The sequence below is a fragment of the Protomyctophum parallelum genome (assembly GCF_964188405.1).
Source record: "Protomyctophum parallelum genome assembly, chromosome: 15".
NCBI lineage: Eukaryota > Metazoa > Chordata > Actinopteri > Myctophiformes > Myctophidae > Protomyctophum > Protomyctophum parallelum.
The window spans coordinates 30,071,366-30,094,189 of NC_139710.1; the positions used below are offsets into that span (position 1 = coordinate 30,071,366).

General features: G+C 40.8%; 2 protein-coding genes across 2 annotated transcripts in view; one reads left to right on the forward strand and one right to left on the reverse strand.

Annotated features, from left to right (window-relative positions):
- The window catches only part of LOC310871794 (DNA repair protein XRCC4-like), a gene marked incomplete at its 3' end in the record, with an annotated part of 80,816 nt that extends 66,002 nt beyond the window's left edge, over window positions 1–14,814 (reverse strand). Inside the window, exon 1 of the mRNA XM_083783429.1 lies at window positions 14,699–14,814. The remainder of the gene's footprint in view (window positions 1–14,698) is intronic.
- Window positions 14,815–15,275: 461 nt separating this feature from the next.
- LOC310871634 (protein kish-A) lies at window positions 15,276–20,699 on the forward strand. Its single transcript, XM_083783253.1, has 5 exons — window positions 15,276–15,327; window positions 17,498–17,607; window positions 19,024–19,058; window positions 19,195–19,281; window positions 19,618–20,699. The coding sequence occupies exons 1-4, from the start codon at window positions 15,325–15,327 to the stop codon at window positions 19,260–19,262; spliced, it is 216 nt and encodes a 71-aa protein (XP_083639379.1). The 5' UTR covers window positions 15,276–15,324; the 3' UTR covers window positions 19,263–19,281; window positions 19,618–20,699.
- Window positions 20,700–22,824: the final 2,125 nt, after the last annotated feature.

Consider the following 22,824-nt stretch of genomic DNA (forward strand, 5'->3'; position numbering starts at 1 on the left):
ACTGAGCGTCACTGTTTATTATGATACACTTTTCATTTCATTTCATAAAAAATAAAAAAAATCATTAAAAAAAATTAAACCGCGGTAATGAACCCGATACCGCGGTATGCGTTACATACCGGCGGTATGGCGGTATTGCGGTTATTGCACCCAGCCCTAATGCCGACCTCATCCTATGTTATGAAAAATAAAATCCACGTAGGAATCGATGTAGAACCACTAGTCTGTAACAACACTGTCAACACAGCACGCTGTGTGCCTCCATGTTGCTCAGAGTACTACTTGGCTCTGACGGGGGAGTGGAGCGCTGCGAGCGCAGCCTCTAGACTAGAGCTGTTTAGAGACAGAGTGACGGCAATGGAGTGATCAGTGACGCATGCAGCCCCACGAATAAGCAGTGAACGGAGATGTCGCAACTCTCTCAACTAAACGGCGCTGCCTCCGACAGAAATATTTAGGGGAACATGTTTTAGCGTGACAAGCAGACCCGATTCAATGGGAAACACACATTGTGTAATAACACACGCCGATATTACAGTACAACAATTGCAACTGTAAACTACTTTTGGTTGGTATATTAAGCTATGTTAAATCCACTGTTGCCCACTATTAGTATATCTTACTGAGTTGTGCTTGCTAATACTACTAGCCTACATTAAAAAAATATACTGTATATAATAGGCCTATTTGATTTTTGTAGGCCTATTTTTATTTTTTTATAAAATAAAATACAAAATGTTTTATTATTATTCTTTTTTACTCCCTTACGGAGCTGGGTGGGTGTCTGGGTATGAGCACGAAAACAGCATTGTTGTTTTTCACCATCTGTGCGCAACCTAATGCACACACAAACGCACGTATAACTGTATGCTTTCGAGGGTGCCAGTACATTACAGTACAGTAGAGGGGCCGCCACACGGTAACTCTGTCATTTCTCTGGAACTCATGTTTTAGGGTGGAAAGAAATCGTGGCACTCCATCTTTAACATTGTCCCAGACAGATGATTGCCTCGACGGAGGGCTAAAATTATTTGTGTTTAAACCAAAGAATTTTACTGCGGGGCTCTGGAACTCCCCCAAGGGCCCACTGGGCGGTCCCTAATCCCTACTTTGAGATACAAAGTATCTGATATGATTGCTTAAGTTTACATCATGAAAAAAGAAAAGAAACGCGACTAAAATTCTACACACACACACACACACACACACTAGCAACATCTGAAGCTCTGCAACATCTGAATCACAAGCATTTCAGATTTTCTTTTCACAGTTTCATTTCTCGCCCGTGTTGGGAGCCATGCCTATTCGCACTAACATCCACACTGTAATGTACAGTAAAAACGCGGAGGCCTGATTTACAGTGTGGTTTGCAGTCCTGACGATTTCTCCACACACATTAAATGGCACTTCTAGGAGTGTCTGTGCACGCGAGAGAGAGAGAGGAGGGATCGGTTTAGTTGATGATGGGGGGATTTTCTGCAAACAAGCTCCAAATGCGATCAAGATGCGTGTCGCCATCGCAATGGCTGGGGAGGGGACCCCATTGTGAAAACTTTTAATGAGAAAGCCGGACCACAAGCATTTTAGTCCGACGTCAGCAGGAAAGAAAAGGCTCCATTATGGAAGCATCTTTCCAGTAAACGTTGAATAATTGCATTTGCATGATATGCAGATGTTTCCTCTCTCCTTTACCTCCCACCCACCACACCACGAGCCTCGGCATTCACAGCTGATCAATTAGGCTCTATGCACAGTACAGCAGCCATTGGAAAGAGATCGGGCCCCTCCCTTTACTCCCTTCACCAGGTCCTACCAATGATACATAATTAATTATCTGTTCCGTTTAGTGTATAGCACGGTCAAGTGGTTCTCAGACATCTTCATTTCAAAGACCTCCATAACTCTTGAGATGGACCTACTGTACGTAGTACATACAGGTCCATTATTCCATGTGTACACTCTCTGAGTTAACACACCTGTTACGGGCCATTTGGAACCCCCTCAAGGAACCATGAGCGTCCCTGGACCACACTTTGAGACCCACTGGTGTAGCAGCAGAGTGTTTCCAGTGGAGCCAACATGACGGGCTAGCATGGTTTCGTCTTCGGATTCGGGTTCTTGGAAACGCCCCCCCCCCCCCCCAGCCACTTTGTTAGTTTTACTGAGGTTAGGTTTAGGTATAGTTTACTGAGGTTAGGTTTAGGTATAGTTTTACTGAGATTAAGGTTAGGGTTAGGTTTAGGTATAGTTTTACTGAGGTTAAGGTTAGGGTTAGGTTTAGGTGTAGGCTGTCAATCACAGTGACTGGCCAGTCACAGCGCACCCTCTGTACTCTGTACTCAACCCGAGGACGGAACCATGCTCGCGTTTCCAGTGGAGCCAACATGAGGGTATGCGCGTGACATCATCATCAAACCAGGAAGTTATGCAGGAATGCCTAATGAGTGGAATAAAACTACTTGCTGGCCTCGACGGCCCATACATCCACACAGAGAAGTCATATCTGATTGCATTAAACAATGTTAAACAATGTTTAATGTCACTTTGCCACTCGATGTGCCATTCACTCTGTTTGACCAGAATGGAACAGACTTGAACAGAGCCTTAATTAGAATAAGACTTGTGAAGGAAGTAAGGACGAGGACGAAATTCTTTCCAATTAATATAGAAGGGCGGGGATGGGACATGATTATTATGGCCAACATTATTGTTATCAATTATATTATCATTGTGATAATCAAAAAACATATTTTAATAAATAATATTTAAAAGACGAAAAATAATAAATGACCTAGTTGGGTTGTACCTTAGACTAGAGAACAATCTTTCCACTGAAAATAATGGCAAAAAGCCAACCAAAGCTTTTTGGACAGGATTCTCCTTGTTGGTCAGTAGGAATGCACTAGCTGGAGTGTCACTCATCCAATGTCACTTTGACCTCATGGTACTATAGGGCTGTCATGTCACAATTACACATTTAAACTGGCAATAAATCGTCACACACATAATTGATTTTGATGAGTTTTTGCATTGAACATTGGAACGTTGCAATGTGTTTGCACAAGGCAGATCTGACAAATAATTTAAATATTGATAAGAAATTGACAATTTTATTTATATATTTTTCTTTCCAAACAGTTTACAAAATAGCCTAAGTAGTTGATCACGTGTTGTAAGCTTGTAGATCTGCTATTTCTGCTATTTTTGAAAAATGTTTTAAAATGTATGGACATTTTTCAACATGGTAATGATTGACGATTATGCAAGAAAGATTGTGATTATCTGTGGCCGAATATTCGGTGCATCACTATCTAAAATAATTGCAATTTGGCGATTATGTAATAATTGTGACAGGCCTAACTATAGCACCTCAAAGGCATTGCAAGCAAAACGTCAGACCTCTCAAAACAAACTGATCATCAGGTTACTAAACCTCACACCTGGGAACCACCTAACCCCTGCTCATTATGCTAGGTTGAGATGGCTCAGGGTGGAGGACACTGGACAGATATTCCTTGAAGTTTGACGGGTAAAACATGACACACACACACACACACACACACACACACACACACACACACACACACACACACACACACACACACACACACACACACACACACACACACACACACACACACACACACACACACACACACACACACACACACACACACACACACACACACACACACACACACACACACACACACACACACAAAACCAGAGGGAGCTCCACTGATCTCGTTCAACCCAGATAAGGCACAAACATGGGGATAAATTAATTCTACTGTTATGCCACCAAAATGTGAACCAACAGCCATCAAAAATGGTGACTCGTCCAGAGTACAATTTGCAACTCGTTTTAGTATCCTAGACAAGTCTTCTAAGCTTGACACCAGAAATGTTTTCTGTAGGCTACACATACTTCATTGATCCAAGTGTTGATGATTTCTCGTATGACGCATGTTATTAAATGTGTTGATGAATTGAATACACAGGGTCACAACGGAAACAAGCCCTCAGGGCATTTTGTCGTAGCCTCCGTAATCATTGTATAATCGCACCACTGTACTTTCTGCCAACTGGTAATTAGTATTCAATCAATCAATCAATCAATCAACCAACCAACCAATCAAATGCCACATTTCTTAACCACTTGCAAGTTGCAACCCAGCTGCGCTACATCCTCACCGGGAGGACGTAGTGCCTTCATCCTATCTTCCCATTCAACATGTTATTATCCCATCACAACACGATCTCTGTTCAACACCAAATGGACCCGTAATCCAGTGGTTCTGGTTCTCAAACTTTTCAAGGCCATGGCCTCGCCAAAAATAATCCTATTGGAACTGGGGACCCTGACAAGCACTTGGAATTGCCGGAGTTGAGGCACACATTTTTGTTCCACAGAAACATATTGTGAAAATGATGTTGTACTGTAGATCAGCTATTTCAAAACATGTTTCTTTTGTAATAGTTGTCATTTTGGCCAATTTTGTGAAGTATAGTTTGTTGATTACTTTTGACACAGGAATGAACTTTTAGAGGTATTAAAATGGTCTTAAGTCTTTAAATTGTGTCACTTTTTAGAAATGTGGACATACCCTGGCCTGTATACACAACTTATACCGTATGTTACATTTGTTTACAAACAATATTGCATTAAGCAAATCACATGGGGACCCCCACCAAAAACACCACTGCCATGTAAAATCCATTTGTAAAGTCTCAGCGTTATAGCGTACCTTGACATGAATTAATACATTTGAGAAACATTGCTCTAGTTGGATGCTTCCAACCTTTTCTGAAAAATACAAAGGATTGAGTGCGAACGGGAAAAATAGATAATAATTTGGAGAGGAGAAAAGGGAAACATTCCGGTAGTTTGCGTTTTTATAAACTGTAGCCTACATCTAAATAAATGTAGGCCTACCAAAGTACCAATTCAAAATATGAAGTGCTTTCCCCAAAGCCACAAATATTACCCGGCCATAACCAAGGCAGAGGATGTTACACAATACTTTGCGTTCCATGATACTCTGTATTGTTTAATAGCTTCTGTTAGATTAGCTTCTATATAGATCTGGAGATGATCTATATATAAATAATTTTGAAAACGTATGCATAATGCCTCTCTAATACCAATGGGCGTCCCTGGTACAAGTTTTATTCAGAATTAAGATGGAGGTCTGTAGCCACTTGGCTACAGACAGTACACCTCAATGTGGGGGTCCTTGACATGAACATGTTTCTAGAAGCATCTTGTTTTTGCTGTCCTCCCGTGTTGCATGAGATGCTGTTTTTGAATCGTATCAGTGGCAGTGCAGAAGCAACTTTCAAGTTACAAATCACTGGGGGGAGAGTCTCCTACAGCTCACGAGCTCACCCACTGTATCGTCATTTACCCCATTCTGACCTGAGATCAGATTCATACGAGGTTTCCACTGGACACACACTGGTTTTAATAAACCCATTCTGACCTGAGATCAGATTAAAAAAATGTCCGTCGACTTCCGGTAGGAGTGGCTAAACACATGGCCGCTTGACTTTTCAGCTCTCTCCGGTAAAATGCATAAATCTCTCTAAATCGAATTTAAATGTTTTAATTACAATTTTTTTTTTGAATGAACGAGAGGAGACAAACAAGGAGTCATACAGTGAAAAATATACGGGAAAAAACCACCGAATTCAACGAAATGGACGAAGCAGGACACGCTGCTGGCAACGAGGGAGCAACAGGTGACTTACTCCAGAAGGCCCTCGAAAACATCACCAAAGAAATAAGAGACTTTAAAAAGGACTTGACCAGTGAGCTAACCTCTTTTAAAGAAGATTTAAAAAAAGAACTGATGGCAGACCTTAAAGACCTCAGACAAGATGTAACGAAGAGATTTGAGGACACCGCGAAAGAAGCCCAGAAGCAAGACGCAAGAGTCGCCGAGGCAGAGGCCCGCATCGAAGAGACGGAAAGGTGGAACGGCGAAGTAAAAGAAGCTCTGCTCTGGTCTCTGGAACAACAGCGAGTTCTGCAAGAATCCCTGGTTGAATTAGAAGGAAGATCAAGGAGGAACAACATGCGTGTCTATAACGTAGTAGAGGACAGTGAAAAAGACAGTACTGTCCAGGAGTTTATTGGCAAGTTGCTGATTTCAGAACTCTCCCTCCCACCAGACACCGACCTACAGATTCAGAGGGCTCACAGATCCCTAGCCCAAAAGCGAGGTCCAGAGTTCCCACCGAGATCCATCGTGATAAACTTTCTTCAGTTCAGTACCAAGGAGATGATCCTCAGGAAAGCATGGCAAACGAAGATTGAAGTCGCAGATAAACGCCTTAATTTTGACCATGACTACCCGAATGCGGTGATGCAGAAGAGACGTGAATATCGCGGAATCAAAGCGGCTTTGCTGAAAAAGGGAATAAAGTTCCAATCACCGGGCGCCATGATTTGCATCAAATGGGTCGAAGGCAAACGCACATACGGCAGCGCAAAAGAAGCCACGGAGGAGCTCGTGAAGAGAGGAATCGCCGTGGAGGAACCGAGACAACCAGTGGCCAGCTCCCCCGCAGAGGAGATGACAGCTCGCCTACAGCGGAGAATGCCGTGGCAACGCACTGGGGGGAAGCCGGGCCGCAACGAAGCAGTTCAACGAGCAAAAGAAAAACTTAAAGCTTTGCAGTGGGGCCAATCCGGCCAAACTAAATAAGAGAAGAAAGATAAGTACCGAATGAATCCAGAGCGCACTTAGGGTATTTTAGCATAGATTTCCCATGTGGTTGCTGAGTCTTTTGTTTTTTTATTTTTCCTTACTTTCTAGGAGGGACCTTGGGCTGAGTCTCTTTTCTTTAATATTTTCATAGAGGTTTTACTGAGTGGTTTAGTTTATTGGTTATATTTTCCATTGCTGACAGAGGTTGACGTAAGATTTGGCTTTTTATTTAGTGTATGTATATATTTGGGCTATATATATTCGTATGTATGGCCTGGTTATGTATATGCAATCATGCGGGTGTATTGTATGTGTATATATACGAGTACTGTATGTATATAGGCTTTTTTCTTTTCTTTACGGTTTTCTCCCTTTTTTTTTTCTTACCACACCTAATTGTTTTCAATTACGCGTGGCTTGCACGCGCGGCGGATGATAAACCATTTGATTAACGCACCGTTGAATAAGCTGTTGAGACGAGGCAGGTTTAGGTTATCGTTGAGGAGGGGAGTATAGAAGGAAACTAACATAATTTAAACATCGAGAAGATGTTTGGCTATCTCACCCTCCCTCCTGCTAAGCCTATGTTTTTGATTATAGGCTTTTTCTTTTGTTTTGTGGGTCTAGGCGAGCGGGCTTAGTCTGAGTAAAGGCTGGAGCATAGAGACATTTACGGAACAGTCTTGTCTGAACTCGGTCAGAACTTTTTTTCTTTTAGCCTATATATTCTGTTTCTGTCCACTCGTGAAATGAGTGACCAATAATTGGAGTTAAGTGCTGGAATGCAAAGGATTCTCTAGGCATAGTATATCGTCTCATATCTGGATCATTGGATTTGGTCATTTTATTTTTTATAATTTTTTCCGTGGCCTTTTTTCCCGTATATATAATCATTATTTTTCTCGTCAGATTTAAACTGACTCCTGTAGATCATATATATACCGAAGGAGTTTTGAGCAGGCATGTCATAGTGGACACAGCTTGTGTGGATTTTAGCTTAGTTCTTTTTCCACATACAGCGGGGGCCTTCACTTTGAGTGTAGTTTTTTTCCCCCCCACCCTCCCATCGGGATACAACATGAGGTGGCAAGAGCTTTTTTCCTTTCTTGGAAGCCACCTGGCGCGTCGTGTTTTATGTGTTTTTCTATATGGTTTTTTTGTTGCTTTTATGTGTTTTTTGTGGGCTGTATACATCATTATTACTGTGAAAACAATGTACAATGGCTAATAGAAATTTTAAGGTGATATCCCTCAATGTAAACGGGCTGAATAATCCAGTTAAACGGAGCAAAGTCATCAGTAAGATGAAACGTGAAAAGGCACAAATAATATTTTTTACAGGAAACACATCTCTCTCGGACGGAACATGAGAAACTGAAAAAGTTTGGGTTTAGAAATACTTTCTACAGCTCTTTTAAATCGGAAAATAGGCGTGGTGTGGCTGTATTAATCCCAAACTCTTTAAATGTAGAAATTATTAAAGAATATAATGACAAAGAAGGACGATATGTCATGGTGAAATGTAAACTTGAGGGCTGTGTAGTAACTTTACTGAATATCTATGCCCCTCCAGGGAGTAATAAGTTTTTTTTTAAACATATTTTCGATTTGATAATAACAGAGTCAGAAGGAATATTGATTTGTGCAACAGATGCAAATAATATACTTAGTAAATTGGACACAACAAATAAAACGGTAACAACATCTCCACAAACAAGAACAATAAATGCTCTACTGGAGGAATCAGGTATGTTTGATGTGTGGCGAGAATTCCATCCGTCCGAGAGAGACTACACACACTTTTCAGTGCCTCATTCTGTACACAGGAGAATTGACTATATTTTCATGTTCAAGGGTGACAGACATAGAATAAGAGATTGCTCATTGGGTTCAACTGATATATCTGACCATGCTGCTGTTTATTTGACTTTACATCTGGACAGCAGACCAAGAAATACGCTATGGAGACTCAATACAGGTATTCTAAATAACAAATTACTCACGGAGAGCATCAAATCCGATATTAAAACTTATATACAGGACAATGATAATGGTGAGGTGAATCCAGTGATGCTATGGGATGCTGCTAAAGCAGTACTTAGAGGAAAGATGATTGCCATTGCTTCAACTTTGAAGAAGGCAAAGGATTACAAACATCAACAATTAACCACAAAATTAAAACAATTGGAACAACAACATAAGGACAAGCAAGATAATCAGTTACTACATCAGATTAAGGGTATTAGAAAGGAAATTGACGATGTCTATAAGAATGACTATGAGAAAAAATGCAGATTTATTAAACAAACTTTTTACGAATCAGGCCCAAAGGCTACGAAAATATTGGCCAGGCGGCTACGTAAACAACAGACTCATAACGCAATCCATAAAATTAAAGATCCTCAAACAGGAGAAACTTATAGTAATCTGGATGATATCGAGGGAGCCTTTGAGACATATTATAAAAATCTGTATATGCAACCATTTCAAGTGAATAAGGAAGCAGCAACATCTTTCCTGGATTCCTTAGACCTCCCCTGTATTGGAGAAGGCGAAAACAAAATCATGACTGCCAAAATAACAATAGAGGAAATAGATAAGGCAATTTCTAATCTCAAAACAAATAAATCTCCAGGCAGTGATGGCCTACCAGCAGAATGGTTTAAAACCTTTCGGATTGAGATCTTGCCTTTACTCCTGACATCTTTTAATTTTACTCTTAAGGAGGGAATAATCCCTCCCTCATGGAGCGAAGCAATTATAACAGTGATTCCTAAGGAGGGCAAAGATAAGGCCCTATGTGGCTCATATAGGCCAATATCTATTCTGAATGTTGATTATAAATTATATGCCTCAATCATGGCCCAACGCATGAACACCTTTTTGTCCGAGATCATCGAAACTTGCCAGACTGGCTTCATACGTGGCCGCCAAACACAAGACAATATAAGGCGGACTTTACATGTCATGAACCACATAAAACAACATAAAATAAGCTCTATTTTAGTAAGCCTCGATGCTTTTAAAGCATACGACACTGTTTCGTGGGACTTCCTGTTCCTGATACTTAAAAATTTTGGCTTTACTGAAGAATCAATTAAGTGTTTCAAAACTTTGTACACAAAACCCACAGCAAGAGTTAAAATAAATGGACACCTATCGAACCAATTCACTCTGTCATGTGGCGTCCGTCAAGGCTGCGTCTGCAGTCCAGGACTGTTCGCCATTTTTATAGAACCCCTGGCCCAGGCAATCAGAGAAGACCCTCAAATACAAGGAATCCCTATAAATGATGAGGAGCAGAAGCTGGCTTTATATGCAGATGATTTGTTAATTTATTTAAAAAATCCGGATAGATGCCTCCCCAAATTAATGAGCTCCTTGGAAATGTATGGTCGGTTCTCAGGCTATGAACTCAATGTGGATAAAACTCAGATACTCTCTTATAATTATAAGCCCTCAAAGGAAACAAAAGAGCTTTACCCTTTCAATTGGAACTCTAAATCAATTAAATATCTGGGAATAAGGTTGACTAAGGACCTATCTAAACTCTATGAAGCAAATTATCAACCCATAATCACACAAATTAAAAAAGATATTGAGAGATGGTCTCTGTCACCCTTGGACTTAAGTTCTAGAATAGAAGCAGTCAAGATGAATGTTATACCTAGGATATTATATTTCTTTCAGTCTCTACCAGTGGAGGTGCCTGCCAAACAGTTTTGTGAATGGGACAAAATGATATCTAGATTTATCTGGAACGGAAAAAAACCGAGAATCAGATTCCAAACTTTACAACTCCCTAAAGAAAGAGGGGGACTATCCCTTCCAAATTTGAGGGATTACTATTATGCGTCACAATTAAGACCTTTAATATGTTGGTGTGATGATAAATGCGAGGCAAAATGGAAAGCTTTGGAAATTAAATCAATCAACATCCCTATTCAGTCTTTAATTGGGAACAAAGACCAGGCTAAGTCATACTATGACATTTTAGACCCATTCACAATATTTACTTTAAATACTTGGTTCAAAGTCGTGAAACAGTTCAAAATGGAGAGGACAATCAGGGTGTTGAGGTGGCCCGCTTACGATCCAGATTTTAAGCCTGGTGTGTATGATCAAACTTTCAGGCGATGGGCTCGGTATGGTTTTTCCTCTTTCAGTACTGCCATGAAAGGCAATGTGTTATTGAACTTTGAACAATTGAAAGATATGTGTATGTGCATAGATATTGATAACAAGGACTTTTTTAGATACCTCCAAATACGAGAGTACTTCATGGGGGAGGTGAAAGCAGCCGAGCCGGTGGCCTCAAACGATCTCATACAGGTTTTTATTCAGGCATATAAGCATGAGTCCAAAAGAGTAGTATCCAGTATTTATAATGCCCTGGTTTCAGCTAGGGTCAACTCCACAGAGTACATTAAAACTAATTGGGAAAAAGAGTTGGAGATTACCATCACATCAGAAGAATGGGCAAACATGTGCAATACACAAATTACATCCACCAATTCAAGAATGTGGAGAGAATTCTGTTGGAAGAACCTAATGAGATTTTTTATTACCCCCAAAATTAAATCGAGACAACTGAAAACAGATCAGCCTTGCTGGAGACAGTGTGGCCACAAGGGAGCGGGCCACGCTCATATTTTCTGGTCTTGTCCTAAAATTCAGAAATACTGGCAGGACATTCATTCCACCTTGGAGACCATTCTGTGTTTTGAGATACCTCTGTCTGTTTCTTTTCTACTGTTGGGAAATATCCCTGAAGAGTTTCTAACACATGATAAATATTTAATCAAGATCCTCTTAGCAGCAAGTAAAAAAGCAATCACACGACGCTGGTGCCAGCAGGACCCACCAACGAAAGTTCAATGGATGGACATTATTGAGGAACTGTATTCTATGGAAAAACTAACATTCATACTTAGACTACAAGAGGATAAATTCTATAAAAAGTGGGAAAAGTGGAATTTCTTCTCTCAGCCTAGCGATATTGCAATTGGATTTCATTGAAAGTTTTTTGTAATATGAGAAATGCAGCCTTTTTTTCGTTTACTTTTTGTCTTTTTTCTTTCCGTATTGTCTTGTCAGTTGTGTATGTTTTTTCCTTCAATAAAAATTAAGTGAAAAAAAAAAAAAAAAATGTCCGTCATTCTTTGATTTTTCAAAAATAGCAGACCTACAAGCTCGTAGCGCGCGCTATGAGCTTATAGATCTGCTATTTTTCAATAGCTAAAGCATAACATGATGCTAACACCAAAATGGGTTCCCATTCAGAATGGGCTACACACACACAGCGCAGGCAGACCTTCGCGCACAGCCGCGTCAGAAGAACCCTGACGCCCTTCTTCTTCGTGCTTTTAGACAGCTGGTGGATGGAAAAGAAGCTCCACCTCCGCGGCTGACTGACGTGATGCGAACTTTTCAAGGCCATGGCCTCGCCAAAAATAATCCTATTGGAACTGGGGACAGATTCCCGGAAACGCTCTCCTCCGCGTCAGTCAGCCGCGGTGGTGGAGGTTCTTTTCCATCCACCATGCTGTCTAAAAACCCCACGAAGAAGAAGGGCGTCTGACGCGGCTGTGCGCGAAGATGTGCCTATAGCCACACACTGACACGCACACACACGCACACACACACACACACACACACACACGCACACTTCATGTGTAGGGTATCTGAGTCAGTAAATGACATAATTAATGTCATCACTAACACGATACGTAGCTCTGTCAGATTCTCCTCTAGCCCTCCAAGCAGAACCCAATGGTACTGAAGTTTCTGACTTTTTGACGACACAGACCATTGGGTCCTGTTCCAGCAGTACCATGCCACCTGGTACGCAGACATACATAAAACATAAAGAACGTGTTTATGGCCTGTCTGCGCTCTTTGACGACATGTTTTCGTGTGAGGGTTTCTGAATATGTGAAGTATAAGTACCCATACATGCCGCTGCGATTATCTCCTGTGGTGCGGACCGATTTGGTCGCTTTGATTCTTCTCTTCCTTCCTTGTTTATTGACACCTCATTGTACCACCTATCTGGCTAGCTAGTGGCGCTATAGCTATGACAGAGCAGATCAGAGGCAGGGACGTAGCCGGCACAAGCCAACCGCACACCGGGAGGCGGTACAATAAACGGTAAACAAACAAGAAGAAATAAAGCGACCAAATCGGTCAAACAAAGATTAAAAATACTTAACGGCTTCCGCGCCACAGGAGATATTCGCAGCGGAATGTATAGGTACTTAAAGGCGCAGTGAAACGGAAATGATGAACAACATGAAAATGGTGTTTCCACATGAAACACCGGTGTGAAGTTTCTGAACCAATCAGAGCGTCGCATCCCTTCAGGCGATGGGACGGTAGCTAGGGACGTTAGCTATGCTATGAGCAACAGCGTGGTATGTGTTTGTTTATAAATCAGATGGTCGGCCAGCTGTACCAGTTTACTGTTATGTGGCTTATTTCTACCCTATAATGTTTTCGGATACATATTTTAGCGTGATGATTAAGTTGAAACCGAGTAATACACTGTCTGGATGTTATCTTAAATGGTAATAAAAACGGAGGATTTCTGTAATCAGTAGCAGCTGTGCTGGATGGACGCGCAAATATGGGAAATGAAATGGGTGAGCTTCATTGTTATTGGCTTTTATCGATGTGTATCTCTACACGTCATCACGCAGCACGTTTTCGTTTTAATAAATAAATAATGCAATCGTTTTTATGGACCTTTGATATAAAAACACACAGAAATGAGAATTTTCACACTTTTTTGGCATCCATTGTTAGGTATGCCCATATAATGACCACGGATATGGTCTAAAAGTGTGAAAAACGTCTTTTTCATTTCACTGCACCTTTAAAGTTCACGAATTCAGAATAACTCAAAGAAAAAAAGGCCGTCAAACGCCGCAGATACGATCTTAGAGAGAATATTTATGTCCGCGTTCCAGAATTCCCATACGAAAATATAGTTATGAGCAGGGACCCTACATAAAACTCATCAAAATTTCAGAAAAGCTTTATGGAGGGTTCCGAGAGGGGCTAATTCTCCTCCAGACTGTGGAACCATTGGCGAACTTGTCTGTATGTTCGAAACTGAATATGGTGGAACTCTTTTTATTTATATATTTCTTCTATATTATTATTCTTTTTATCTATTGTGTTGCTGTTCTGTACTGTGATATGGATTCCCCTGAGTCTGCAATAAAGAATCAATCAATCAATCACATTGATTGATTGATTGAAATATTTATTAACAGTTTGTAGAATTTACAGTACATTGTAAGCACAAACTCAATACAAAGACTGTCAACTGTGAGTGGACGACCCAATTAAGCATTACACTTGTTTACAACAGGGTCCACATTGTTCAATTCATCAAAACATTTAAAGACATACAAACATTTAGAGACATACAAATAGACATTTCTCTGTAGGTAAAGAACAGAACAGGAATTCATCATATGGGAAGCAAAAAAGGGAAAAGATACAATATACAGTGAGGGAAAATGGGGGGGGGGGTGGGGGGGATTCAGATTTTACAGAGGCCAGTTTCGAAATGCAGCCATCCGTAGGTGCCCTTTGAGAGCGGTTTTGAAGGAGTCAAGGGATTCACATGTCTTAATGACTGTTGGTAGGGCGTTCCACATTTTGGTGACATAGGAGCGAAAATAATTTAGTCCCTTGTTTGTGCCGAATCTGGGTTGTACATGGTTTGTTGCACTCCCTCTGGTGTTGTGGGTGTGGACTTCGTTTACATTAAGGAAGTATTTAGACACACACTAAAGACAGTGAATGTAGGCTACTGTGCTTTTCTTTTTCGGGGAATAAACTGAAGTGTTTATACTCCCAGTCATGCAAATGCATTAGCCTTGATACAAGACTGTCATATTTATTATTATATATTATATCGTTATTCCACTATTATTGTAACAGCAACAAAATAACAGAGAAGATATCAAACTTACGTGCATAAGGCGAATCAGCAAGGAGGTGTCCGCGCTCTGCACGTTGTTTATAAATAATGTTTTGAATGTTTCTTTATAAAATGATGTTTTCAGAAACTTCTACTTCCTCAATGAAATGAACGCAAGTGGATGGGGGGAAAATCCAGATGAACGTCAATCCCTCTCGACCAATAAGAGAGCACGACGCGGTGACGTGAGACCCTACGAGACGTTACGTCAAGTTACGTTATATTGATTACCTTCAGATTTTGGACGTAAGTAAAACATAGCAATAAAAGTAAACCTGCATTTCATTTCTTACTTAAGTCATTCTTACTTAAGTCAAATAGCATTTGCCTGTGACGTGTAGTAGAGTTGTAGCCTACAATAAGAATCATCATCAATAAATGTTAATACTCCAAGTAACAGAATACCTGGTCCTGGCTTTACATTTTCCATAATATATAACTTTACGCCACTCGCTACGTTAGTAACGTGACCTACGTAATGTAACCATGTGTACATAATATATAACTTTACGCCACTCGCTACGTTAGTAACGTAACCACGTAATGTGACCATGTGTACGTAGGGAGGCGGAGCCGCGGAAGTGTGATGTGTCTTCTGTCTCTGAAACAGCAACAGTAATGGTGAGGAGTTGTCTTTGCTGAATTCAATCGGTTATGCGTCAATACACACCTTGCCATTAATATGAACTACTTATTTTGAATATATATATATATTTATCGTATTCCCGTCGGCATTTTCAATTGCACACGCTAAAAGGTTTGCCGCTTGTTACCACGAATGGTAACCAATGCTAATGATGCTAGCATGTACAGCTAACGAAGCTATTATGCCAAGTGGCACTCATCATGAGTTGACTTTCGTGTGTATTGTTCTTCAAGTTCAACACGCATGATCGACACCGAAGAATCGAGTATCTATAATCGATACAGCCCAGCCTGTGTGTTTGACTGTAGATGTGATCATTGTGGTCGGTGGATTCATGTTAAATGCTAGCCCCTTTCGGGACCCTACGTAAAACTTTTTTGATATTTTGTTTAGTTTTACGTTGGGTCCCTGCTCGCTAGTGTATTTTCGTATGGAAATTCCTAAATGCGGATGTGGAGATTCTCTCTAAAATAGGACCCGCGGCATGTGACGCCATTATTTTCCTTGAGTTATTCTGAATTCGGTAACTTTAAGTAGCTATACATCCCGGTGCGAATATCTCCTGTGGCGCGGAAGCCGTTTGACCGATTTGGTCGCTTTATTTCTTCTTGTTTGTTTACCGTTTATTGTACCGCCTCCCGGTGTGCGGTTGGCTTGTGAGGCTACGTCCCTGCCTCTGATCTGCTGTGTCATAGCTATAGCGCCACTAGCTAGCCAGATAGGCGGTACAATGAGGTGTCAATAAACAAGAAGAATCCAAGCTTCCAAATCGGGCAAACATATATTAAAAATACTTAACGGCTTCCGCGCCACAGGAGATATTCGCACCGGGATGTATAGCTACTTAAAGTTACCGAATTCAGAATAACTCAAGGAAAATAATGGCGTCACATGCCGCGGGGAGGCGTTTTAACATGTAAACATGAGCCAGTAAATGTTTTAATCAGGTGGCATGGACGACGTGGAACAGGACCCAATGCACTGGGTCGAACAAATGTCAGAAACTTCAGTAGCATTTGGGTTCTGCTTGGAGGGCTAGTTAAATGCCATGTAAACAACCTGTGTCTTTTTGCCAAATGCCACGTAATGAGAGGGAGTCGATTACTTATGAGACAGACTTCACAAACAGATCACAGCTCACAACATTTGCTGTTTTTGAATGGCCGAATTCAATCGGAAATCTAAAACCTACAAAGTAACTAACTACAGCTGTCAGTCAATAGTGCAATATGTGCCTCTGACATGAAGTGGAGTAGAAGTACTGTATTCTTTCAAAAAGAAAAACATTCATGTTAATTTTATCCAAATGTTTTCGAACACATGACAGGAACCGTTGGAAACGATTGCAACAATAAGTGCAAAATAACTTTGAGCCCAAAAAAGATATTTTGATCGTCAGGTGATTAGGTAATAATTGTGATAAGCCTAGTATTGCCAAGTATGAGATTCACACAGGTTATGGTTGGTATGGAGGTGTTTTATATATAGATAGAGCAAGAGAGAGAGAGAGAGAGTCAAAACAACACAACCTTAAACATTTATCAGTCTACACAATATTGGCAAAATAATACACAGATATTAGACACAACTATGGGTCCCGAACCTCGGGTCCAGGCAGGTACCGAACCGAACAGTGAACATGCAGCTCACTAGTATCCACAAAAGAATTGGCTCAACTGTTAAATAAAGGAGCGGATGTTAGTCTATTCATAATGCATATTATGTTAAATTAGAGGCTTAAAAGAATCAAAGCTTTTGGTCAAACATTTGACCTCTTATTTAAGTTATTGTATGCCATTTTGTAACCCGAAATAGGGAACGAACCGTTACGAACCGGAATCGATAAGCAGAACTGGAATCGGTACTGGACTCATAAAAGTCCTATAAACGATAACCATCCCTAGACACAACAGACAAAAGTCTTTGGCACTCGTTGCCGCACTCGAATGATCAACTTGACACAAAAGCTGTAAGAACAATCATTGTTTGTTGCGTCTCGTCCAACTGCGTTTGATCAACATATTTCTAGTATCCAACACTGGCTCCATTTTATGCAATAACTGACCCATCATACTATGTATATTATATCTGTCCGTCTGTGTACATATGGTTCTGATTGTGTTGCCATTTGGTCCTGTCTTGCAGTCGGCCATCTTTAACTTCCAGTCTCTGCTGACGGTGGTGTTGCTGCTCATCTGTACGTGTGCCTACATCAGAGCCATGGCCCCCAGCCTGCTGGACAAGAATAAGACCGGGTGAGTCAATAAAACGTTCGGGCAAGTGGAGTTTGCTTTCAGGTTGCCCGACGGGCAAGTGTGTTTTGAACGGGGAAGCAACAAGTCTTCATTAAATATTTTTGGTTATTCTTGGAAGAACAAATACGGAAGCAGCAGTAGCAGTAAGTAGAAGCATTACAGTTGTAGTTATCGATTGGATTTAACGTATATCTGAGTACATTGAAGCTCACAACACGGCGCATCATCATGACAGTCATCATCATCATCATAGCCTTTATTTCAGCTCGGAGTACATTTGAGGGGCAGGCCCTCATTTTCAATGTAGCTGAGATACAACACAGTCATCAACAGAGATGACATTCATGGAATCCTGGTCTCTAAACTACCTCCCCCTGGCCAGCGTCTGATGGAGGGGAAAGGAACTGGTCGGAATAACGTGTTCCTTCCACACACTACGTCCGGCGTAGTGAAACTCCCCCCTGTCAGGTGAAAAGAAGCTTGGACTCCTCATGCATAGAAGGAAGCATGAGATCAGTCCGCTGCCCCCCCCCCCCCCCCCCCAAAATTGTGGGATGAAAATAAAAAAAGACATGACATTCACAATACATCAAAATACTTGAATCAGAAGACAGGTAACCCTAAAGAAATCCTCAAAAGAACTAAAACAGATAAACCATTAAAAAAAAAAAAAAAATCAAGATGGAAGTGATCTGATCTGATCTTCTGCATCGTTCCAATCAGAACGATGCTCTGTCCGAGCAAAAGGAACATTGAGCACCAGGAAGTCAGGCCGGGGTTCAGCTCTGCAGGGTTGGCCACAACCTGTTTTTCAAAGGACCATAGAGTGTATTCTACCTTACAGTAATAATAGATTATTACGTTATTTTAAGATGAAATGTGTATAATTGCCAATTATACACATTTCATCTTAAAATAAACAATTATTAATTGGTCAAACTAGCAACAGCATCTTCCATAAAACCCCAATAGGGCTATTGCATAAAATCCTAATCAGAGTGACATTTCTCTTGCCGTTGTTTTTTTTGTTTTTTTTATATATATTTTTTATCCCACGATTTTGTAACTCATTTTTCAGCCCTGTTTCAATCGTCTAATGTCATCCTGGGCTCCACACACCCTTCACCAACCTAGTCCCCTGGGGGACAAAGGGAGAGCAACAGACTTGAACTCATGCTTCCTTCATGCCTGAGTGTCCAAGTTGCTCCTTTCCACCTGACAGGGGGGAGTTTCCCTGGTTGGACGCGCGTGGAAGGAACACGTTATTCCAACCAGTTCCTTTCCCCTCCATCAGGCACCATTGTTTTTAATTGTATTTGTTTGATGTATGGTTGACATTACAATATTCCAGTAAATGCTTCAATATGAAGTATTTATAAAGTATATGTGTAACTTGTGTCTTTCTCTCTCTTCCAGGCCTTTGGGGATTTTCTGGAAATGTGCAAGAATAGGTAAACACGTTTCTCTGTTTGGCATTTGGCACCGCTGATTTGGGAAACATCTGCTAGTGTATTACGCTGTTTCATACTAGATGGCAGATTGAGCCTAAACGAAACATAAATTGTCGTTTGTTTGGAATCCATGCAGGTGAGCGTAAGAGTCCCTGGGTAGCGTGCTGTTGTGTCGTCATGGCCTTCAGTATCCTCTTCCAGTAGGCGGCGGCGCTCCACTCAGGTAGGGCTGAATCATGATCATGATTTGAATCATGATCATGATTTGAATCATGATTTCACTATTTTACTTATTGTGTGTAACTGCTGTTTCTCATGTTTTATACTTAATTAGGATAATTGACACCTGTGAAGGAAGTAGTATAAGGAATGGGCCCAATGTCTTTTCCAGTATGGCCGCTGTGCATATAGAGCCTATACCCAAAGTAGCAGATTGACGAGGTCGAACTTGCGGATCTGCTGCTGATTGTGAAGTTAAAACGTGGAGACGGCAACATTATGTATTATATATTTATACTTGTTCTAATGGATTAACGGTAACTGTCCCCTACACACACAGGAGCAGACATGAAGCATCCTGGAAGCACAACACGGGACAGTCAGTCGCTTGTCGTCAGTCACTACACACAGTGTCAGAAGACCTCCAGGGCCATGCAGAGACAGAGGGGGGGCCGACTGGAGGACCAGAGACCACCACAGTTCTCTCTACTCTAGTGTGTGTGTGTGTGTGTGTGTGTGTGTGTGTGTGTGTGTGTGTGTGTGTGTGTGTGTGTGTGTGCGTGCGCGCACTTAATGTGACATGTTTACTACAGATGGTGTGTACAGTATGTATGTCGTGGGAAAACCTTGTATGTCCAGAAACTGTTACTCTTCAGACAAAAAAAGAGAGCCATGTTGTGTTCCCAATGGATCCAATGTAAGTTAATAATAATGTAGGTCACAAGGCTGCTCGCTAATACTTATCATTGGTTCGTAATGTTTGGGTAAATAGCTGATCTACAAGCTTACAAATGGATCGCAAATGTACAAACAAAACCCGAAAACTAAACCTAAAAAGTTAAAATACAAGGTGTGTGTGTGTGTGTGTGTGTGTGTGTGTGTGTGTGTGTGTGTGTGTGTGTGTGTGTGTGTGTGTGTGTGTGTGTGTGTGTGTGTGTGTGTGTGTGTGTGTGTGTGTGTGTGTGTGTGTGTGTGTGTGTGTGTGTGTGTGTGAGTGTGTATATGCTTAGATTTGTGTATGGATGTAAGGGGCCAATACTTCCTCTGTTATCTCTTATTTTACTGGTTTGGTTTAAGCAGAAAATGGACGTTCTATCGCCACCTGTGGGATCAGATGCTACAGAGTTGGTCGAAACATTTCCGAAAGGGTGGCTTTCTTTCCAAGAAATGATCTCCATTTCTGTTTTGTTTTTTTGTCTCCCCCTTTTGGAATGGTTTTCGAAATTGACTGGAATCGTTAGGAGGCGGGCGGCCCATATTGGCATTTTGTATATAAAGAGAAAGGGCCTTTGTTGCGGGGGAACTTTTGGAGGTATGTCCTGATTCCTGAATCAGCATTGTGTATGAAACGGAAGGAATGTGAGTTTTTAATATGATGTCATGTTCATCACACGACAGTAAACATGACTGAATGAATCTAAACTCTGTGTCTCATTTACATTTTGTCATTCAGTAGAAATGGGGTTTCTAAACGGAAGACATGGTTGTTTGCCATTATTTACTGTACGTGTCTTTGTGATTAATTGTGACAAGATAGATTATTTGTAATATATACAGTATTGATCACTAACCCAACTGGCTTTTTACACTTTTAATTTAATTTTTAACCACTTTCAATATGGTGTCCCATTCTGTTCATAAGCTCAGAGCGTCACAACGCGAGAGCTTTTATATCTGCTTGTTTTTTACTTGTTAGGTAGTGTAGAAATGTAAGGACTTTTCAGACCTTTTAAATACCCAAGACAGACTAAAGAAAAAAGACTATTACTGCATCAAAAGTAATCAACTGGTCAAACATTGGCCAAATTGTCAAATGATAATGAAAATAGCTGATCTCTTTATTTTTCTCTCAATATATATGAAATAGTCAAACTAAATGCAATGTCTGCAATTCCAAGTGCTTTTAAGGGGGTGGGGGGTCCCCGGTTCAAATATGACTGCTTTAGGGCAGTGGTTTTCAACCAGCGGTATATTAGGTGGTCCCCAGCTCAATGATGGAGAGTTGGTAACCAAATGGACCCTTATAGCTATTTAAATCTTTAGAGCATAAAATAGAACGTACCGGTCGATTTGGTATAATTTTACGCTCTCAAGCGTGAAATTGTGAAACATATGCATTACTTCATTTTCAAGTCCACAATTTGATAGTGTATTATTATTTTGATCGTTTGCCAAAGGCAAGGAATTGTAGACAAAATCTTAAAAATTGTAGACTACATTCAATTTTATTTTGGTTCTGAGAGGCTAAAACTCATCAAATGATGGACCGTGCATGGCTCAAATGCAGAATAAGTAATGGGCCTTTAAATTAAAACTAAGGGTTAAAAACCCCTGCTTTAGGGGGTCCCCAGTTAAAATATGATTACTTTGTGTGGCAGGAGAGGTGTTCAAATAGGATTGTTTTGGGGGGGTAGCAGCCTGAAAAGGTAGAGCACAGGTTCGGGGTTCGTCATCAATATGTCCATACACGGACAAATGTGTCAGTGGCAAAGTGGCAGTTTTACACACCATTAGAATGTTCTTATTTTGATCCCAATGGCCAATTACTGAATGTCAGTCTCTCGGTTTTCTTCAGAATGTGTATGACGGTGATTCACTATGACACATTATAGAAGTCCACTGGTACTAGTGGTTCTCAAACGTATTTCCAAGAACCCCATAACTCTGTACACTCTCAGTTACAAATATGTTATGGTCATCCAGCAGGGCTATCTCTTTATGTGAGATCCTAAAAATGTCTTCTTACACCCTGACAGGTTTCTGAAAAAGCTATGTTTCCATGTCAGTCGTTCTTCGATTTTTCAAAAATAGCAGACCTACAAGCTCAGCTTGTAGATCTGCTATTTTTCCAATAGCCAAAGCATAACATAATGCTAACACCAAAAGGGGTTCCCGCCCCAAAATGGGATAACTGAAGTTGCTGTCCACCGCTGAGTGTGTGTGAAAAGGTTTGTTTTGGTTCACATGATGTTTCAAAATACTGCAGTGAGTGGAGAGAGAGAGAGTTGCTCAACCTTAAAGCAGCCAGCCAGGTCAGCCAGTTGTGCACACACACAGCTCTCTTGGACGCAGCGGAGCACGAAATGTGGGTCTGATGGGGACAGCTCAGTGATGTCACTGTTTTGTTCTGCCTTTTGCCATCTATTTAGCAAGTGCCAAAGACCATTTATTGTAGATTGGAACGACGCACTGCAAGGCGCAGAAGGGCCAGAACATTCAAACAAACGTAGTACTGTCAACTGTGACATGATGAAGGTGTTTGGGGGGGGGGTGGGGTTCAGTGTTGCTATAGTTAAATTATAAACTAAGACGAAATGATAAACTAGAATGGACACATTTAATTAAAAAAAAATAAGGCTTTACAAACAATTACAGACATATAACTGAAACTTTTGTTTGTTTACAAAATGGAGCAAATATCCATAGCCTACTTTTCATCTTAGTAAGCTATTAAGACTTTGTGGCCAATAACTGTCAGAAATCTGCAAAAAATAGCCGATCTACGAGGTTGGTGAGTGCTAAGCTTGTCAATCTATTGGCTAGTTAC